General features: G+C 37.2%; 6 protein-coding genes across 6 annotated transcripts; all 6 read right to left on the bottom strand.

Moving 5' to 3' along the window:
* Positions 1–1,963: 1,963 nt before the first annotated feature.
* Positions 1,964–2,893, bottom strand: LOC138201652 (olfactory receptor 1D2-like). The gene has a single exon (XM_069155270.1). It carries the CDS (start codon positions 2,891–2,893, stop codon positions 1,964–1,966), a length of 930 nt encoding a protein of 309 aa, XP_069011371.1.
* Positions 2,894–5,982: 3,089 nt separating this feature from the next.
* LOC138200748 (olfactory receptor 1D2-like) lies at positions 5,983–6,912 on the bottom strand. Its single transcript, XM_069153625.1, has one exon. It carries the CDS (start codon positions 6,910–6,912, stop codon positions 5,983–5,985), a length of 930 nt encoding a protein of 309 aa, XP_069009726.1.
* Positions 6,913–9,914: 3,002 nt separating this feature from the next.
* LOC138201651 (olfactory receptor 1D2-like) lies at positions 9,915–10,904 on the bottom strand. The gene has a single exon (XM_069155268.1). It carries the CDS (start codon positions 10,902–10,904, stop codon positions 9,915–9,917), a length of 990 nt encoding a protein of 329 aa, XP_069011369.1.
* A 3,090-nt stretch (positions 10,905–13,994) lies between these two features.
* On the bottom strand, positions 13,995–14,930 carry LOC138200747 (olfactory receptor 1D2-like). Its single transcript, XM_069153624.1, has one exon. It carries the CDS (start codon positions 14,922–14,924, stop codon positions 13,995–13,997), a length of 930 nt encoding a protein of 309 aa, XP_069009725.1. The 5' UTR covers positions 14,925–14,930.
* Positions 14,931–16,915: 1,985 nt separating this feature from the next.
* Positions 16,916–17,839, bottom strand: LOC138201650 (olfactory receptor 51E1-like). The gene has a single exon (XM_069155267.1). The coding sequence runs from the start codon at positions 17,837–17,839 to the stop codon at positions 16,916–16,918; it is 924 nt and encodes a 307-aa protein (XP_069011368.1).
* A 2,104-nt stretch (positions 17,840–19,943) lies between these two features.
* Positions 19,944–20,912, bottom strand: LOC138201649 (olfactory receptor 4B13-like). The gene has a single exon (XM_069155266.1). It carries the CDS (start codon positions 20,910–20,912, stop codon positions 19,944–19,946), a length of 969 nt encoding a protein of 322 aa, XP_069011367.1.
* Between the last annotated feature and the right edge of the window lie 266 nt (positions 20,913–21,178).

The following is a 21,178-nucleotide window of genomic DNA, read 5'->3' as shown; positions in this document are numbered from 1 at the left end:
GTGCATAATGTCACTGATGGGGATAAATTCCTATATATTAATACAATTATTCCAATTCTGTGCACCTACAGGGAGAGACTGCAAACCGAGAGTGTCAACTTGAAACCGACTGGACTTCATCGTGGTTGAGGGCTGGAGGTGCAGCGCTGGGCGCTACCGTTGGGGCCCTCGCTGCCTCCTCCAGGGTGGCTACGGGAATAAGTGCAAGGTCAGCTGGCGGGGCTGCAGCCGGGGCGCTATTACATTGTGAGAAAAAATAGGGTACAAATGTTCATATATTTATACATGTCACATGTTCACAAAAACATGAAACATAACATGCTTCTTTTTTTGGCTGATCTTTTCCAAAAACTGTAAAGTAACACTGAAGTCTGCCCTCATCAGTCATGTGTGTGGTATCATGACATAGATGTATGTATACTCTTAAACAAGAGAATTTTTTTTTTTTTACTTTAAAATAAATGATAAAGACAAAGGTGATCATTTTCTTTTAAGTTTAAACTAAATACCAAATTCTGTTTTGAATTTTGGTCAGTTTAAATCCAATGTATGAGAGGATTCATAAATGAAGGAAAAATTCGAAATTATATTGCAATGAAGTTTTGGAGACTTTGATTTAAATCTGAAAAGCTAAATCACATGTAATTTGAATCAAAAAGGTGAAAGCAGTGGAGACGGATGCAGTATGGGGACAGGGGAGGATCAAGGACAAAGGTTGCAGCACAAAAAGGGTGTTTTGTTCTAGTTATAATTGTTGTAACTTTTGGGGGAAACCTTCCAATCACCAGCACACTGTTAAATTCCTTTAACTGAAACAGAGGTATTTATCATTGGCACTGCAAGTCAAATAAAACCTACATAATACATTGTGTGCAACCCTGACGTGGAATGCATTTTTTTACTCAAGCCATTTGCAAAGTGCATTTTTAAATACAACCAATACTAAAACCAGCATCATTTACACTATAGGCTATATTCAAGTTCACTTGGCAGCAGTCTTCTTCTTTCCTGTCTTTGTTGGAATATTTCAGGGTACTGTGTGTTATTGGCACCCGCTGATCAGTATATGAGTGTGAAACCATTGACAGGACTGTGTAATATGTCACCTGCAACTAATTGTATGTGTGTGATCGTGTGTTTGTGTGTGTGAGAGATAAATAAATAAATCAGGGACTCCGTATCACCTGCTAGAAGTCAAAACCTCCACAGGAAACGTTTAATCACTGCATTTAAAACTTTGTACAAGCTACTTTTGTTACACCAATCAAATAATAAAAAGTACTGTAAAGGTATTGACACTCGGTATCCATCCCTCGTTCTGAAGGTTCTGGTGTGAAGTGTAAAGTGACAAATGGAAATTTCGACATATGAAATGGATGTGGTAGCTTCTCCTTGGTCCTTATGTGCTGCAGGTCCTTGTCAGAGTGGAGCTGAGCTGTTTCTACCAAACTGGGAGCATTTAGTCAATGTACTTTCAAGCTGTTTTGCTTTGGCCTTTTTGTTTTGTTTCATACAGACAAAAAAGAAACTCCTTCATATCATTGAACAAAACATCACTTGGTTAGAATAGCAGAATATAATAATGTTGATGTTGGTAACATAAGAGCTAAAGAGACTGTGAAGGCATACTAAAGGTTAATTTGTTAAAAATTAAAATGTTGCACACTATATATGCCTTAATGAGATGGAGAGCAGTTATGTTGGAGAAAATGAGACAAACTGAACAGCAAGAAATGAGCTAGAAAACTAACTATGATTAAGAAAGGGAAAGTTGCAGCTGATGTTTTGCTGACACATATTTCTTCTGGTCCAAATAGGACCCGTCACACTCGTAATGTGCCTGTAACTCTTTTCTCTTGTTTCACTCCCGCTCAACCAAACTAAATCTACTGCACCGCTTATCTCACTGCTCACTGCCCTTTGGGATCCTTGTCAAATAATGACGGAAACTTGTTAAAATTGTTCATTTTCTTCTATGACCAACTAAATACTGAATTCTGTTTCTTATTTTGGTTAGTTTCAATCCATATATGAGAGGATTCACAACTGGAGGAATGAGGAGAAATGCTATACCGATGAAGTTTTGCAGACTTTGAGGTAAGTCTGTGGAGCCAAATCTCATGTACATCAAATCAATAATTACTGCAAACACAAAGGTGGTTAAAGAGGTCAAATGGGGCACGCATGTCTGCATGAACTTTATCCGGTCATCTTTGGACCTCGCACATGTTTTAACAAGATGCAAATAAGTCCAAATGATGAAAAACCCATGTAACACATAAATTAAAATTGAGATATATGCAAAGACAGTGTTTGAAAAGGTGTCAGCTTCAGGACAAGCAAGTTTAACAATTATCCAGTTAACACAAAACAGTTTGTGAATTTTTGATCCACACAACTTCAGTCTAGATGTCAGCAGGATATTGATGGAGAAAGTGCAGAAAGGTGTAAGCCAGGCGAAACATACCAGCAGAGAGAGCCTCCTCTTGGTCATGAAAGAGTGGTAGTGCAGTGGTCGACATATAGCCAGATATCTGTCGTAGGCCATGAGTGCTAGAATGGACATATCAACGCAAGCAAATGAGTACATGACAAAAGCCTGTAAAAGGCACCCTTCATATGAGATTTCTTGAGTAGATGAAAGTAAATCTAAGAGATATTTGGGGTAAAAACCTGTGGTCCCGTAAATAGCATTTATGCACAAACTGACCAGTAAAATGTACATGGGTTCATACAGGTTTTCATCCATGATAATGATCATAATAATAGAGATATTGAAAAACAAAGTCACACAGTAATACAGTAAACTAAGCATGAAGAGAGTGACTCTGTAATTAAATGTCTCGTTAATCCCTGTTAAAATGAAAATCCTTCCAACAGATGTGTTATCCATAATGACAGAAAAAACATTCACAAACTCCACTTTACTAGTGTAACAGCGTAAGTGTCTACAGAGGAAGAGGTTACATTGTGCTGCTGTAGCTACATCTCTAACAGGCTCTTGTCCCTCTGCTACTGCTGTTATTAACAGCTTTTTTTTCTACAACAATATTCACAGCTGGGAATTTGAGATGTTCATTGGTGCACCAAGGGAAGCTGGTGTAGACCTAAACAAAACAACAATGTAATTACTTAGACCGGAGTCAGAAAAAAGTAGAATATGTAAATACTATTAAATATATTATTCAGTAATCTGAAACTTGTATAAAATGAAATGGAAACAGAGCATTTTTAAATGAAGTAGGCTGGATCTTTAAAAGCAAAAAAAAAAAAAAAGGAGGTTTTGAGTACAGTATGTGATCGTTTATGGACACATGGTCCCCTGAACCCAGACTGTCCTCACCTAATATTGAGCACAATGCTAATAAAGTACCAGAAATCTTGCTCAGCATTTGCATTTTTTCCTTCCTGCAGCTAGTTGACAACGTGACTGCGTGTAAAGGCTAATCCTCTCATGCTGGGTGTCTGCTACAGGCATATGTTACAATTTAATCTGTGTCATAGCCTTTGTAAACATTTTCTAGAAGTGTAATTTCAGTGTATGGACTCCATTCATACATGAGGACCCACACATTAAATTCACATCTTTGGAATAAACTCTCTCTGAGTTCAGATCAACTCTTTTTGCTTGTACATGTGAGACCATCGAATTCACTCTCAAGCAGAGTGAAAGTAACTCTTTTCTTGGAGTTGATTTTTGACACTTTTCAGGAGTTGAACTTGAACTCTTTGGGAGTTTAACTTGACTCCAATGAAGTTTGCAATTACTTTAATCTTGATTTATGTCAATATGAACTCTTTCAGTGTTAACAGTCAACATTTAAATAAATGAATTACCTGACATTCATTTGGTTAAAAGTTCAACACACCATAAAGGTTCCAGGTAATACTGACAACAAGATAACAAAATATTTATCATCAATTTACATTTAACAATTATAAATAGTAATTATATGCAGAGTGCAACAATTAATGTTGCATGAAGGGTTTTGTAGCAAGTTGCAAACAAACCAAAGATACAATTCAACTGTGATTGATATATATAAAACGTTCCTACCATGTACACTTATGGCTTTGAACGATAGCCCCATTTTATTTATCATTATGTCTTCATTAAAATATCAATAAACAGCATGTTTTTTCAAAACTAAATGTAATTTCTGCCAATCACTTGGATTTAATTTGGTTGCTTTATTCTCAAAAGTTACAAAGAAATAACGAAGGCATGCTGGGAAATGCTAATACAGCAAAGCTGTGCAGGTTTTGAATCATGCTCCTCAACACTCAGCGAATGAACACCAGAATATTACCCACCAAAGAGTAACACGGAACACAAGCTGGAGTCTAATTTAGAAAATGATCTCCCAAAATCAAACTCTTTGTTTAACTCCAGGATATTTCACTCCAGAAATTGTCTGTGCACCAATGGCAGCTGTCATTTCACAAATATGTCTATCTGTCACCTCATCTGTTTGCACAATCTTGGAGAAGTTGGTAGAAAAAAGTGAAAATTGACTATAATGTGCAAATGTAGAATATTAATTTAACTGCATTATAATATTAGAGCTCTGTATGAAGCTCTGCCAACTTTTGTCACAATCCTTCCAAATACACCTTTTATAATGCTTGGAGTTTTATTCTATGCACGGAGATCAGGGGGAACCAGGTTTGGCTGCAGGTGAAAGCAGTGGAGACGGATGCGGTATGGGGTCAGGGGAGGATCAAGGACAAAGGTTGCAGCACGAAAAGGGTGTTTTGTTCTCGTTATAATTGTTGTAATTTTTGGGGAAAACCTTCCAATCGCCAGCACACTGTTAAATTCCTTTAACTGAAACAAAGGTATTTATCATTGGCACTGCAAGTCAAATAAAACCTACATAATACATTGTGTGCAACCCTGACGTGGAATGCATTTTCTTACTCAAGCCATTTGCAAAGTGCAAGTGTAAATACAACCAATACTAAAACCAGCATCATTTACACTATAGGCTATATTCAAGTTCACTTGGCAGCAGTCTTCTTCTTTCCTGTCTTTGTTGGAATATTTCAGGGTACTGTGTGTTATTGGCACCCGCTGATCAGTATATGAGTGTGAAACCATTGACAGGACTGTGTAATATGTCACCTGCAACTAATTGTATGTGTGTGATCGTGTGTTTGTGTGTGTGAGAGATAAATAAATAAATCAGGGACTCCATATCACCTGCTAGAAGTCAAAACCTCCACAGGAAACGTTTAATCACTGCATTTAAGACTTTGTAAAAGCTACTTTTGTTACACCAGTGAAATAATAAAAAGTACTGTAAAGGTATTGACACTCGGTATCCATCCCTCGTTCTGAAAGTTCTGGCGTAAAGTGTAAAGTGACAAATGGAAATTTCGACATATGAAATGGATGTGGTAGCTTCTCCTTGGTCCTTATGTGCTGCAGGTCCTTGTCAGAGTGGAGCTGAGCTGTTTCTACCAAACTGGGAGCATTTAGTCAATGTACTTTCAAGCTGTTTTGATTAGGCCTTTTTGTTTTGTTTCATACAGACAAAAAAGAAACTCCTTCATATCATTGAACAAAACATCACTTGGTTAGAATAGCAGAATATAATAATGTTGATGTTGGTAACATAAGAGCTAAAGAGACTGTGAAGGCATACTAAAGGTTAATTTGTTAAAAATTAAAATGTTGCACACTGTATATGCCTTAATGAGATGGAGAGCAGTTATGTTGGAGAAAATGAGACAAACTGAACAGCAAGAAATGAGCTAGAAAACTAACTATGATTAAGAAAGGGAAAGTTGCAGCTGATGTTTTGCTGACACATATTTCTTCTGGTCCAAATAGGACCCGTCACACTCGTAATGTGCCTGTAACTCTTTTCTCTTGTTTCACTCCCGCTCAACCAAACTAAATCTACTGCACCGCTTATCTCACTGCTCACTGCCCTTTGGGATCCTTGTCAAATAATGACGGAAACTTGTTAAAATTGTTCATTTTCTTCTATGACCAACTAAATACTGAATTCTGTTTCTTATTTTGGTTAGTTTCAATCCATATATGAGAGGATTCACAACTGGAGGAATGAGGAGAAATGCTATACCGATGAAGTTTTGCAGACTTTGAGGTAAGTCTGTGGAGCCAAATCTCATGTACATCAAATCAAAACCTATTGCAAAAACAAAGGTGGTTAAAGAGGTCAAATGGGGCACACATGTCTGCATGAACTTTACCCGGTCATCTTTGGACCTCGCACATGTTTTAACAAGATGCAAATAAGTCCAAATGATGAAAAACCCATGTGACACATAAATGAAAATTGAGATATATGCAAAGACAGCGTTTGAAAAGATGTCAGCTTCAGGACAAGCAAGTTTAACAATTATCCAGTTAACACAAAACAGTTTGTGAATTTTTGATCCACACAACTTCAGTCTAGATGTCAGCAGGATATTGATGGAGAAAGTGCAGGAAGGTGTAAGCCAGGCGAAACATACCAGCAGAGAGAGCCTCCTCTTGGTCATGAAAGAGTGGTAGTGCAGTGGTCGACATATAGCCAGATATCTGTCGTAGGCCATGAGTGCTAGAATGGACATATCAACGCAAGCAAATGAGTACATGACAAAAACCTGTAAAAAGCACCCTTCATATGAGATTTCTTGAGTAGACGAAAGTAAATCTAAAAGAAATTTGGGGTAAAAACCTGTGGTCCCGTAAATAGCATTTATGCACAAACTGACCAGTAAAATGTACATGGGTTCATGCAGGTTTTCATCCATGATAATGATCATAATAATAGAGATATTGAAAAACAAAATCACACAGTAATACAGTAAACTAAACGTGAAGAGAGTGACTCTGTAATTAAATGTCTCGTTAATCCCTGTTAAAATGAAAATCCTTCCAACAGATGTGTTATCCATAATGACAGAAAAAACATTCACAAACTCCACTTTACTAGTGTAACAGCGTAAGTGTCTACAGAGGAAGAGGTTACATTGTGCTGCTGTAGCTACATCTCTAACAGGCTCTTGTCCCTCTGCTACTGCTGTTATTAACAGCTTTTTTTTCTACAACAATATTCACAGCTGGGAATTTGAGATGTTCATTGGTGCACCAAGGGAAGCTGGTGTAGAACTAAACAAAACAACAATGTAATTACTTAGACCGGAGTCAGAAAAAAGTAGAATATGTAAATACTATTAAATATATTATTCAGTAAACTGAAACTTGTATAAAATGAAATGGAAACAGAGCATTTTTAAATGAAGTAGGCTGGATCTTTAAAAGCAAAAAAAGAGGAGGTTTTGAGTACAGTATGTGATCGTTTATGGACACATGGTCCCCTGAACCCAGACTGTCCTCACCTAATATTGAGCACAATGCTAATAAAGTACCAGAAATCTTGCTCAGCATTTGCATTTTTTCCTTCCTGCAGATAGTTGACAACGTGACTGCGTGTAAAGGCTAATCCTCTCATGCTGGGTGTCTGTTACAGGCATATGTTACAATTTAATCTGTGTCATAGCCTTTGTAAACATTTTCTAGAAGTGTAATTTCAGTGTATGGACTCCATTCATACATGAGGACCCACACATTAAATTCACATCTTTGGAATAAACTCTCTCTGAGTTCAGATCAACTCTTTTTGCTTGTACATGTGAGACCATCGAATTCACTCTCAAGCAGAGTGAAAGTAACTCTTTTCTTGGAGTTGATTTTTGACACTTTTCAGGAGTTGAACTTGACTCCAATGAAGTGTACATTTACTTTAATCTTGAGTTATGTTAATATGAACTCTTCCACAGTGTTAACAGTCAACATTTCAATAAATTAATTATTTGACATTCATTGGGTTAAAAGTTCATCACACCATAAAGGTTCCAGGTAATACTGACAACAAGATAATAAAATATTCATCACCAATTTACATTTAACAATTACACACAGTGATTATATGCAGAGTGCAACACTTAATGCTGCATGGAGGATTTCATTGCAAGTTGCAAACTAATCAAATGTTACAATTCAACTGTGACAAGTATATATACGTTCCTACCATGTACACTTATAGCTTTGAACGATAGCCCCACTTTATTTATCATTATGTCTTCATTGAAATATCAATAAACAGCATGTTTTAACAAAACTAAATGTAATTTCTGCCCATCACCTGGATTTAATTTGGTTGCTTTATTCTCAAAAGTTACAAAGAAATAACGAAGGCATGCTGGGAAATGCTAATGCAGCAAAGCTGTGCAGGTTTTGAATCATGCTCCTCAACACTCAGCGAATGAACACCAGAATATTACCCACCAAAGAGTAACACGGGACACAAGCTGGAGTCTAACTTAGAAAATGATCTCCCAAAATCAAACTCTTTGTTTAACTCCAGGATATTTCACTCCAGAAATTGTCTGTGCACCAATGGCAGCTGTCATTTCACAAATATGTCTATCTGTCACCTCATCTGTTTGCACAATCTTGGAGAAGTTGGTAGAAAAAAAGTGAAAATTGACTATAATGTGCAAATGTAGAATATTAATTTAACTGCATTATAATATTAGAGCTCTGTATGTAGCTCTGCCAACTTTTGTCACAATCCTTCCAAATACACCTTTTATAATGCTTGGAGTTTTATTCTATGCACGGAGATCAGGGGGAACCAGGTTTGGCTGCAGGTGAAAGCAGTGGAGACGGATGCGGTATGGGGTCAGGGGAGGATCAAGGACAAAGGTTGCAGCACGAAAAGGGTGTTTTGTTCTCGTTATAATTGTTGTAATTTTTGGGGAAAACCTTCCAATCGCCAGCACACTGTTAAATTCCTTTAACTGAAACAAAGGTATTTATCATTGGCACTGCAAGTCAAATAAAACCTACATAATACATTGTGTGCAACCCTGACGTGGAATGCATTTTCTTACTCAAGCCATTTGCAAAGTGCAAGTGTAAATACAACCAATACTAAAACCAGCATCATTTACACTATAGGCTATATTCAAGTTCACTTGGCAGCAGTCTTCTTCTTTCATGTCTTTGTTGGAATATTTCAGGGTACTGTGTGTTATTGGCACCCGCTGATCAGTATATGAGTGTGAAACCATTGACAGGACTGTGTAATATGTCACCTGCAATTAATTGTATGTGTGTGATCGTGTGTTTGTGTGTGTGAGAGATAAATAAATAAATCAGGGACTCCATATCACCTGCTAGAAGTCAAAACCTCCACAGGAAACGTTTAATCACTGCATTTAAGACTTTGTACAAGCTACTTTTGTTACACCAATCAAATAATAAAAAGTACTGTGAAAGTATTGACACTCGGTATCCATCCCTCGTTCTGAAGGTTCTGGTGTGAAGTTTAAAGTGACAAATGGAAATTTCGACATATGAAATGGATGTGGTAGCTTCTCCTTGGTCCTTATGTGCTGCAGGTCCTTGTCAGACTGGAGCTGAGCTGTTTCTACCAAACTGGGAGCATTTAGTCAATGTACTTTCAAGCTGTTTTGATTAGGCCTTTTTGTTTTGTTTCATACAGACAAAAAAGAAACTCCTTCATATCATTGAACAAAACATCACTTGGTTAGAATAGCAGAATATAATAATGTTGATGTTGGTAACATAAGAGCTAAAGAGACTGTGAAGGCATACTAAAGGTTAATTTGTTAAAAATTAAAATGTTGCACACTATATATGCCTTAATGAGATGGAGAGCAGTTATGTTGGAGAAAATGAGACAAACTGAACAGCAAGAAATGAGCTAGAAAACTAACTATGATTAAGAAAGGGAAAGTTGCAGCTGATGTTTTGCTGACACATATTTCTTCTGGTCCAAATAGGACCCGTCACACTCGTAATGTGCCTGTAACTCTTTTCTCTTGTTTCACTCCCGCTCAACCAAACTAAATCTACTGCACCGCTTATCTCACTGCTCACTGCCCTTTGGGATTCCTGTAAAATAATGATGGAAACTTGTTAAAATTGGTAATTTTCCTCTATGACCAACTAAATCCTGAATTCTGTTTCTTATTTTGGTTAGTTTTAATCCATATATGAGAGGATTCACAACTGGAGGAATGAGGAGAAATGCTATACCGATGAAGTTTTGCAGACTTTGAGGTAAGTCTGTGGAGCCAAATCTCATGTACATCAAATCAAAAACTATTGCAAACACAAAGGTGGTTAAAGAGGTCAAATGGGGCACGCATGTCTGCATGAACTTTATCTGGTCATCTTTGGACCTCGCACATGTTTTAACAAGATGCAAATAAGTCCAAATGATGAAAAACCCATGTGACACATAAATGAAAATGAAGATGTATGTATAGACAGTGTTTGAAAAGATGTCGGCTTCAGGACAAGCAAGTTTAACAATTATCCAGTTAGCACAAAACAGTTTGTTAAGTTTTGATCCACACAACTTCAGTCTAGATGTCAGCAGGATATTGATGGAGAAAGTACAGAAAGATGTAAGCCAGGAGAAACATACCAGCAGAGAGAGCCTCCTCTTGGTCATGAACGAGTGGTAGTGCAGTGGTCGACATATAGCCAGATATCTGTCGTAGGCCATGACTGCTAGAATGGATATATCAATGCAAGCAAATGAGTACATGACAAAAACCTGTAAAAGGCAGCCTTCATATGAGATTTCTTGAGTAGACGAAAGTAAATCTAAAAGAAATTTGGGGTAAAAACCTGTGGTCCCATAAATAGCATTTATGCACAAACTGACCAGTAAAATGTACATGGGTTCATACAGGTTTTCATCCATGATAATGATCATAATAATAGAGATATTGAAAAACAAAATCACACAGTAATACAGTAAAGTAAACGTGAAGAGAGTGACTCTGTAATTAAATGTCTCGTTAATCCCTGTTAAAATGAAAATCCTTCCAACAGATGTGTTATCCATAATGACAGAAAAAACATTCACAAACTCCACTTTACTAGTGTAACAGCGTAAGTGTCTACAGAGGAAGAGGTTACATTGTGCTGCTGTAGCTACATCTCTAACAGGCTCTTGTCCCTCTGCTACTGCTGTTATTAACAGCTTTTTTTTCTACAACAATATTCACAGCTGGGAATTTGAGATGTTCATTGGTGCACCAAGGGAAGCTGGTGTAGAACTAAACAAAACAACAATGTAATTACTTAGACCGGAGTCAGAAAAAAGTAGAATATGTAAATACTATTAAATATATTATTCAGTAAACTGAAACTTGTATAAAATGAAATGGAAACAGAGCATTTTTAAATGAAGTAGGCTGGATCTTTAAAAGCAAAAAAAGAGGAGGTTTTGAGTACAGTATGTGATCGTTTATGGACACATGGTCCCCTGAACCCAGACTGTCCTCACCTAATATTGAGCACAATGCTAATAAAGTACCAGAAATCTTGCTCAGCATTTGCATTTTTTCCTTCCTGCAGCTAGTTGACAACGTGACTGCGTGTAAAGGCTAACCCTCTCATGCTGGGTGTCTGTTACAGGCATATGTTACAATTTAATCTGTGTCATAGCCTTTGTAAACATTTTCTAGAAGTGTAATTTCAGTGTATGGACTCCATTCATACAGGAGGACCCACACATTAAATTCACATCTTTGGAATAAACTCTCTCTGAGTTCAGATCAACTCTTTTTGCTTGTACATGTGAGACCATCGAATTCACTCTCAAGCAGAGTGAAAGTAACTCTTTTCTTGGAGTTGATTTTTGACACTTTTCAGGAGTTGAACTTGAACTCTTTGGGAGTTTAACTTGACTCCAATAAAGTTTGCAATTACTTTAATCTTGATTTATGTCAATATGAACTCTTTCAGTGTTAACAGTCAACATTTAAATAAATGAATTATCTGACATTCATTTGGTTAAAAGTTCAACACACCATAAAGGTTCCAGGTGATACTGACAACAAGATAACAAAATATTCATCACCAATTTACATTTAACAATTATAAATAGTAATTTTATGCAGAGTGCAACAATTAATGTTGCATGGAGGGTTTCATTGCAAGTTGCAAACTAATCACATGCTACAATTCAACTGTGATTGATATATATAATACGTTCCGACAATGTACTCTTATAGCTTTGAACGATAGCCCCACTTTATTTATCATTATGTCTTCATTGAAATATCAATAAACAGCATGTTTTAACAAAACTAAATGTAATTTCTGCCCATCACCTGGATTTAATTTGGTTGCTTTATTCTCAAAAGTTACAAAGAAATAACGAAGGCATGCTGGGAAATGCTAATGCAGCAAAGCTGTGCAGGTTTTGAATCATGCTCCTCAACACTCAGCGAATGAACACCAGAATATTACCCACCAAAGAGTAACACGGGACACAAGCTGGAGTCTAACTTAGAAAATGATCTCCCAAAATCAAACTCTTTGTTTAACTCCAGGATATTTCACTCCAGAAATTGTCTGTGCACCAATGGCAGCTGTCATTTCACAAATATGTCTATCTGTCACCTCATCTGTTTGCACAATCTTGGAGAGGTTGGTAGAAAAAAGTGAAAATTGACTATAATGTGCAAATGTAGAATATTAATTTAACTGCATTATAATATTAGAGCTCTGTATGTAGCTCTGCCAACTTTTGTCACAATCCTTCCAAATACACCTTTTATAATGCTTGGAGTTTTATTCTATGCGCGGAGATCAGGGGGAACCAGGTTTGGCTGCAGGTGAAAGCAGTGGAGACGGATGCGGTATGGGGTCAGGGGAGGATCAAGGACAAAGGTTGCAGCACGAAAAGGGTGTTTTGTTCTAGTTATACAGTAATTGTTGTAATTTTTGGGGAAAACCTTCCAATCGCCAGCACACTGTTAAATTCCTTTAACTGAAACAAAGGTATTTATCATTGGCACTGCAAGTCAAATAAAACCTACATAATACATTGTGTGCAACCCTGACATGGAATGCATTTTCTTACTCAAGCCATTTGCAAAGTGTATTTGTAAATACAACCAATACTAAAACCAGCATCATTTACACTATAGGCTACAATTCAAGTTCACTTGGCAGCAGTCTTCTTCTTTCCTGTCTTTGTTGGAATATTTCAGGATACTGTGTGTTATTGGCACCTGCTGATCAGTATATGAGTGTGAAACCATTGACAGGACTGTGTAATATGTCACCTGCAACTAATTGTATGTGTGTGATCGTGTGTTTGTGTGTGTGAGAGATAAATAAATAAATCAGGGACTCCATATCACCTGCTAGAAGTCAAAACCTCCACAGGAAATGTTTAATCACTGCATTTAAAACTTTGTACAAGCTACTTTTGTTACACCAATCAAATAATAAAAAGTACTGTAAAGGTATTGACACTCGGTATCCATCCCTCGTTCTGAAGGTTCTGGTGTGAAGTGTAAAGTGACAAATGGAAATTTCAACATATGAAATGGATGTGGTAGCTTCTCCTTGGTCCTTATGTGCTGCAGGTCCTTGTCAGACTGGAGCTGAGCTGTTTCTACCAAACTGGGAGCATTTAGTCAATGTACTTTCAAGCTGTTTTGCTTTGGCCTTTTTGTTTTGTTTCATACAGACAAAAAAGAAACTCCTTCATATCATTGAACAAAACATCACTTGGTTAGAATAGCAGAATATAATCATGTTGATGTTGGTAACATAAGAGCTAAAGAGACTGTGAAGGCATACTAAAGGTTAATTTGTTAAAAATTAAAATGTTGCACACTATATATGCCTTAATGAGATGGAGAGCAGTTATGTTGGAGAAAATGAGACAAACTGAACAGCAAGAAATGAGCTAGAAAACTAACTATGATTAAGAAAGGGAAAGTTGCAGCTGATGTTTTGCTGACACATATTTCTTCTGGTCCAAATAGGACCCGTCACACTCGTAATGTGCCTGTAACTCTTTTCTCTTGTTTCACTCCCGCTCAACCAAACTAAATCTACTGCACCGCTTATCTCACTGCTCACTGCCCTTTGGGATCCTTGTCAAATAATGACGGAAACTTGTTAAAATTGTTCATTTTCTTCTATGACCAACTAAATCCTGAATTCTGTTTCTTATTTTGGTTAGTTTCAATCCATATATGAGAGGATTTACAACTGGAAGAATGAGGAGAAATTCTATACCGATGAAGTTTTGCAGACTTTGAGGTAAGTCTGTGGAGCCAAATCTCATGTACATCAAATCAAACACTATTGTAAAAACAAAGGTGGTTAAAGAGGTCAAATGGGGCACACATGTCTGCATGAACTTTATCTGGTCATCTTTGGACCTCGCACATGTTTTAACAAGATGCAAATAAGTCCAAATGATGAAAAACCCATGTGACACATAAATGAAAATGGTGATATATGCAAAGACAGTGTTTGAAAAGGTGTCAGCTTCAGGACAAGCACGTTTAACAATTATCCAGTTAACACAAAACAGTTTGTGAATTTTTGATCCACACAACTTCAGTCTAGATGTCAGCAGGATATTGATGGAGAAAGTGCAGAAAGGTGTAAGCCAGGCGAAACATACCAGCAGAGAGAGCCTCCTCTTGGTCATGAAAGAGTGGTAGTGCAGTGGTCGACATATAGCCAGATATCTGTCGTAGGCCATGACTGCTAGAATGGACAAATCAACGCAAGCAAATGAGTACATGACAAAAGCCTGTAAAAGGCAGCCTTCATATGAGATTTCTTGAGTAGACGAAATTAAATCTAAGAGATATTTGGGGTAAAAACCTGTGGTCCCATAAATAGCATTTATGCACAAACTGACCAGTAAAATGTACATGGGTTCATGCAGGTTTTCATCCATGATAATGATCATAACAATAGAGATATTGAAAAACAAAATCACACAGTAATACAGTAAAGTAAATGTGAAGAGAGTGACTCTGTAATTAAATGTCTCATTAAACCCTGTTAAAATGAAAATCCTTTCAACAGATGTGTTATCCATAATCACAGAAATAACTTTCACTTAGTGTATTTCCTAGATCAAAAGCATAAGTATCTACAGATGAAGGGGTTACACTGCGCTGTAGCTACATCCCCAGGAAAGTCTGTTGTACTCTACACCACCTGTTAATAAGAGCTTTGACAACAGCAGCAAACATGCAGCTGGGAATTAAAGCTATTAGTTCGTGCAATTAAACAAGCTAGTCTCGAAGGGAACAAAACAACAATTACTTTGACCAACATCATGTATTTATTTTCTGAATTGATGAAACTCATTACATCAGTTCCCCCTCTAAATGAAATGTCATGTTGTCACTTGATTCATTAAACAGAAACAGCAGTGTTATATTTTGGCTCTTACACCAGTTTACTTTGTGCCAAACCAGTGTCTCCTGTCTTCTGCCCTCTTTAACTGACAGTGAAGTACAGTTACTGGTTTTGATAGGTGATTAGATGCATTAACTTAAAGCATTTTACAGTCTTCCTCCTGTAAATCACAATTTATTACTTGACAATTCTGTGGTATAATATATAAAAAATGTATAATTGAAAAAGACGTCCAGATATGTATTAAAGATTGTGCTACAGAATTTGTGAGTGAATACATAGGCACCAGTATGAGGTGTTAATCTGGTCTTCTTATGTATTAATTTGACACTGTAAAACACCCAAAGAGAGCTACTCTGTAATTTGATGTGCCACTTAACCCTGATGGAGTCAACAAAGTGATCACATTTCCAAAATGATAAATTTCTTGATCATTCTAAATCTGAAACCAATATTTTAGTGTCCAACAGAGAGGCTACTTCTTTTACATACACCACTATTAGGCCTGGAGAGAGAATTGCATCCAGCCTGAACTATAATACTGATATCGGTTTATCCTTCAAAGGAAGCAACCGATGATGACGAAGTGAATTCAAACAACCCAGTCAGTGAGCTGTAAGAGGAGTCAAAGACTTTCCAAATCCCAACACAGAAAGGATTGCAGTAATTGTCACTGAAAGGCAGTAAACCTAGATGACTAAACCCCCTTCATGTTCAGCAAGAGTAAGTTATTTCTCTTCCTCTGAGTTTGTTTCCAACAATTTTCCAAACCTCCTCCATGAGATACCGCAATCTTTCAAATGCTTCTTCAATTATAGGCTCATCAAACGTGCACATTAGCAAATACAAAGTTTCAATAAAAATTTAATCCAAAAAAAGGGGCTATTCAATCTCCAGTCTGGATAGTGTTTCACTGTTTTCACCTTTAACAAGTATGTGTATGGACCTGCTATAAGCACCCTCTGTCTGCCGGGAATTTACCTTTTATGATTTAATCATAAAAGGGACCGAACTTATTTACTATGTTCATCTTGTATTTTACTGACTAACCACAAAAGGGGCGAATGGGATAGTTTAATCAATGTACTAACACTATGTTACTTGTTGCTATTATTTTACAAAATGAACTGTGCTGCCCTCTCGCCCCCAGTGATTTTCCTATCCAGCCTTCTTGCTGTTGATTTTGCATTGCACTGCTTCTTCATTGAACATTTTATAGCTTATTGTGTGTTTGTCAGGTGGTGAATTATAAAGGATATTTTACTTTGAATAGTCTTTTGTTTCACCTTAAAAATGCAACGTAAAAACAAAAACCAAAACAATCTTTTGTTTGGCCAGTTATGTAAATTCTGATAGTAGCATCATTTACATTTTAGTTAATATGATTAAGCCTTCAAATTTTACTCAATTATATGTTGAATGTGAATGTTTCCTGTTTGAAAATATTTCCTGGTTTCCCAAGTATCTCAGAGCAGATTGTCCAGTTACGCTTTATGAAACGAAACTTTTAATTGACACTTCAATCAGGGCGCTGCAGTTCAGTTAACTTTTATTTTGTGAAAACTGAGTCAGAGAACCTCAGACAGACATTGCTGCCTTTAACAGAGAGTTTTTCACAGATAACAGGATATAAATATATTAAGTACATCATTTTTAAATAACTGTTTAAGAGAAAGGTTTTGCAAAATGCAACATCCGGAAAATGTGTCGTCTGATATCGGGTAAGTGGAGGCCATACACAAGAGGGTTGAAAAGCGGAGGAATCATCACAAACTCCAAAGACAAAACAACAGCAAGAAATCGGTTTAGCTTGACACGACTTAGTACAATATCACAAAATATTGCGATAAAATAACTGACAAATGAAATGATGTGTGGTAAGCAGGTTTGAAACACTTTACTTTTGAATTCAGATGAACTTTTCCTGCACACAAGCACAATTTGAAAGTAAGTATACAAGACGTAGATCAGGGGAAGAAATGTGATAACAGTGGTTAAGGACAGGCCAATAATATTGTTGACAAATGTGGAAACACATGACAGTTTAACAATGTTCCAGTTGGCACAATATACTTTCAGGAGGTTGTTGCCACACAAAGGAAGCCTTATGCTCAAATAGAGACATGTCGCAACAAAAAAGGCCGGACAGATCAAAGCGTATGCTGCCAATCTACGTACGGTCTCAGCAGTCATCCTGTTGTGATAATGTAAAGGATCACATACAGCAACGTATCTATCGTACGCCATAACACTCAGGATGGTCATTTCATTGGAAGCGTACGAGTAAATCACATAGATCTGAGTGAAACAAGCAGGACGTGAGATCAAATGAGTTTCAGACAGGAGGTCCATGAGGAATCTGGGGAAGAAACCAGTCGAGCCGAACAGAGAGTTGAAGGATAAAAATGCAATGAAAATGTACATGGGCTGATGCAGTGTTCTCTCCCGTGATATTACCACGATTATTACAAGATTGGCAGAGATAATAAAGGCAAACAGCAGGAAGCACAAGACAAAAGCTGCATAGCCATAAGACCCAAGGGGCACAAACATGGTGAGGTTAAAGTAAAACATAGTGCTGTTTTCCATTTCACACAATCAGATTGAACCAAAGAGTCCTTGAGAGAAAAATCCTTACACCCCTCTCGAAAAAATACTTTTCAATGTTGTTTGTATAGTTGTGGAAATTATGATATGATGGTCCTGAAAGTTGTACAATAGAGACTAAGCACTGAATGTGTAGTTACCTATTTGTTACAAAGATAAATAATGTCCAAATAATACAAACCTCGATTTGTTAAGTTTGAATATATCTCACACCTGTCACAGTCAAGAAACTTTAATGTCCCTGACTGTGAGTGGAAAGTCTTTATATTTAGCAGCCAGAGGAATACGTTGACACAGTGTCTCACTTCACTGCTCTCGAGACAAACAAAACCTCAGTGGTAAAACTCCCCAGGTGGCGCTGGGAATGTTTTTCACCTGCAACTTGTCACCAAACTTTAAAGAACCTTTTCTAGTAATCATCAGACAAGTGGATTTCACAAGCAGTGTTTAGTGTGGAGTTGTTTATGAATGATTCTTTTGATTTTTTTTTTTTATCTGGGGGGACAAACTAAACTAAATCACTTCCTGAAACCATCTGTTCATTTCAGGTCAGTTTAGTTGTAAGGGAACGTGTAGGGATCCCCTCACTCTTTCTAATTTAGATATCTATTTACTGTCTTATGTTAGTAATCTGAGGGACTTGTTGTAAAGTTTCATGGAGCTAAAACTGCAGATCGCTCTGCACTGGTATCAACTGATTTGTAAATTTACCGTGTTGAAGCCTTAAATTCATCATTTTTTCTGTTGCAGTTTTGTTTTTTTGGAGCAATAAATGGCCACATTTGGATGACCTTAAAATGATGTTGATTTGTGAGCAAAAACAGTGTTGCAGAGACCTTTTTTGGTCATTTGGTGTCGTTTATTGGAATCTTGGACACGTTCCAGGGACTAATGTGAGACTGAAGTTGCGAGGTCTGAGTTTGTTTAACCTGTTTGTGCAATTTTCTTTTTGATAAACAGCACTATTAATTTAGCATTTATCAGGACTTATAGTGTCTCCAGCATCATTGACCGTATGACTGTGTTGGCTGTAAAATCTGATGCTTGCATGCTGCGATTTACCTGATGACTTTGGAACATTTAGAGGTGGAGCTTTTCATTGCTGAATAGACACTGAGCCTGGAAAGTAACATTAGCAGTGTAGTTTTACCTTGTTTTTTGATAAAGAAAACTACAGTGCAATTGGGATGTGAACAAAGGAGACATTAGTGTAATAATTTGAGAACACATTTGTGATTTACAAGAAAAAGGTCAGAGGAAAAAGTAATGTTCCTGAACAAATCTTTTTTCTTCTAAACCCTAACGATCCACTGAGCATCATATTGAAGTGTTTGATTTTGGGAGACCACACTTTAATGAAGATAAACAACAAAAAGAACACGCACAATCTTTTACATACATTACAGCATCACGCACGTGTGCACAAGCAAGCTGCCACTGCAGTCATGGCAGTTAGCATATTTTACTCAATTGAATAAATCATTAACATAGTGGCCATGTTATATTTTTTGTTCATCTTAATAACAAATCTTCGTTAGGAAACACTGCACAGAGAAAATGTTCAGACACAGTTAACAGGTTTTTTTAGGAGGTAAATAAACTGCCTCAGATTTCTAGACAGTTACTTCAGAGCATTTGAACGTTGTGTGTCATGCGTACAACAGCTGCACTGGACAAGTAGTCTTGACTGTGGTGTGTTAGTCTACAGATAACTGTTCTTCTCTTCATGTTCTGCTTGTGTGCTGCTGTTTTCCTTGAGGGGTAACTCACAGAGACGAAGATCTTTTCACGTCTACTCATGCATTTGATTTTTGAAGGTGCAGCTATAGGAAGCAAGCCATACATTTTACGATGAGGTACAGATTCATTAAAAGCTACAGACTGAGGAACATAATTGTTAAATGTAATTTGAGAGTTTTCTGTGCCAGAGTGCTTCTTCCAGATCACTTTCTTGAAGTGCAGTTTCGACACCACTGTACAGCCTGCAATAAGTGAATGTCAGATTTCTAGCAATATTGTTTTATGTATTTGATATTTCTCCAAAGTCAGATATATGTTCTCAGAATTTTTCTCTGTACATACCAACTCATGACTTTAATTTAGAAACACAACTTTTACCACGTACAAAACTTAAAATGCTCTGTCTTATTTTAGTCATTTTGAAGCCATAAACGAGCGGATTGAAAATCGGAGGAATGAGGAGAAACTCCATCGCTATGAAATTCTGAACACTTTGTGATAACTGCTTTGAACCAAATCGCATGTACAACAAATCAAAAAGCAAAGATGAAACAACAACTATCAAAGCGAATATATGCGGTACACATGTCTGCATGAATTTACTTCTGTTCTCTTTGGATGTGATGCAGGTTCTGACCAAATATGCATAAGTCCACACAACAAAAACAGCATGACAAAAGTAAAAAGTGTAGTTAAAAGCTGGAATGATAATTCTTGCTATGGAAGTAGAACAAGCCAGATTAGTAACTAACCAGTTAACACAGTAGATCTTCGGGATGTGCGAGCTACATAACCTTGTTGTTAATGTGGTTATTGTGCTCAGGAACACCAAATACAAGGGGACAAGCCAAGCAAAACACACAAGCACACACATTCTTTGTCTAGTCATCACAGAGTGGTACACTAGAGGTCGACATATAGCCACGTATCTGTCGTAGGCCATCAGCACAAGAAGAGAGAGGTCAGCAACACCTGACGAGTGTATCACAAAACCCTGCAGGAGACATCCGGCGTAAGAGATGACATGAGCGGTAGACAAAAGGTCACTGAGGAATTTAGGGTAAAAACCTGCCGTCCCATAGAGTCCGTTCATGCACAGATTACAGAGGAAGATGTACATGGGTTTATGAAGGCTTTTATCCACAATGATTACCACAATAATGGTGACATTTACCAGCCAAATCACAAAGTAACACAGCAAAGTGAGAGCAAAGAGACTCACTCTGTTTGCTGTCCCACTTAACCCTGACAGAGTCAACATAGTGATCACCGACACATTATCCATCATAAAATGGTAGTTTTTTTTGGATGTCATTCCAATACTACACAGAAACGTAATTACATTTGCAAGACCTACTTTTCTGGGAGGAGAAAGGAGTGTCCTGTCCTGTCTTTCCCTCCCTCGCAGGTTGTGTTACCATGAGTTTATATCCTCGTGTGGCAGTAACACTCGGTGACATCGTTAGACAGCGGCCCTAACACACCCAATCAGTGACGTGACTGCTCTCACTGACTTAGTTATTCATTTATGTAATTTATATTTCAATGTAACCGCCAAGAACATCACTACAACAAATATTG

This window comes from Embiotoca jacksoni, unplaced genomic scaffold (assembly GCF_022577435.1).
Source record: "Embiotoca jacksoni isolate LCO1_2020_lvr unplaced genomic scaffold, fEmbJac1.0.p SCAF_2, whole genome shotgun sequence".
NCBI lineage: Eukaryota > Metazoa > Chordata > Actinopteri > Embiotocidae > Embiotoca > Embiotoca jacksoni.
This window is presented reverse-complemented; position numbering and strand designations above follow the sequence as displayed.

What these genes read in the sequence shown, in the direction of transcription:
- LOC138200748 (XM_069153625.1), bottom strand. Translation starts at nt 6,912, where the DNA reads ATGGATAACACATCTGTTGGAAGGATTTTCATTTTAACAGGGATTAAC.
- LOC138201652 (XM_069155270.1), bottom strand. Translation starts at nt 2,893, where the DNA reads ATGGATAACACATCTGTTGGAAGGATTTTCATTTTAACAGGGATTAAC.
- LOC138201651 (XM_069155268.1), bottom strand. Translation starts at nt 10,904, where the DNA reads ATGGATAACACATCTGTTGGAAGGATTTTCATTTTAACAGGGATTAAC.
- LOC138201650 (XM_069155267.1), bottom strand. Translation starts at nt 17,839, where the DNA reads ATGGAAAACAGCACTATGTTTTACTTTAACCTCACCATGTTTGTGCCC.
- LOC138201649 (XM_069155266.1), bottom strand. Translation starts at nt 20,912, where the DNA reads ATGACATCCAAAAAAAACTACCATTTTATGATGGATAATGTGTCGGTG.
- LOC138200747 (XM_069153624.1), bottom strand. Translation starts at nt 14,924, where the DNA reads ATGGATAACACATCTGTTGAAAGGATTTTCATTTTAACAGGGTTTAAT.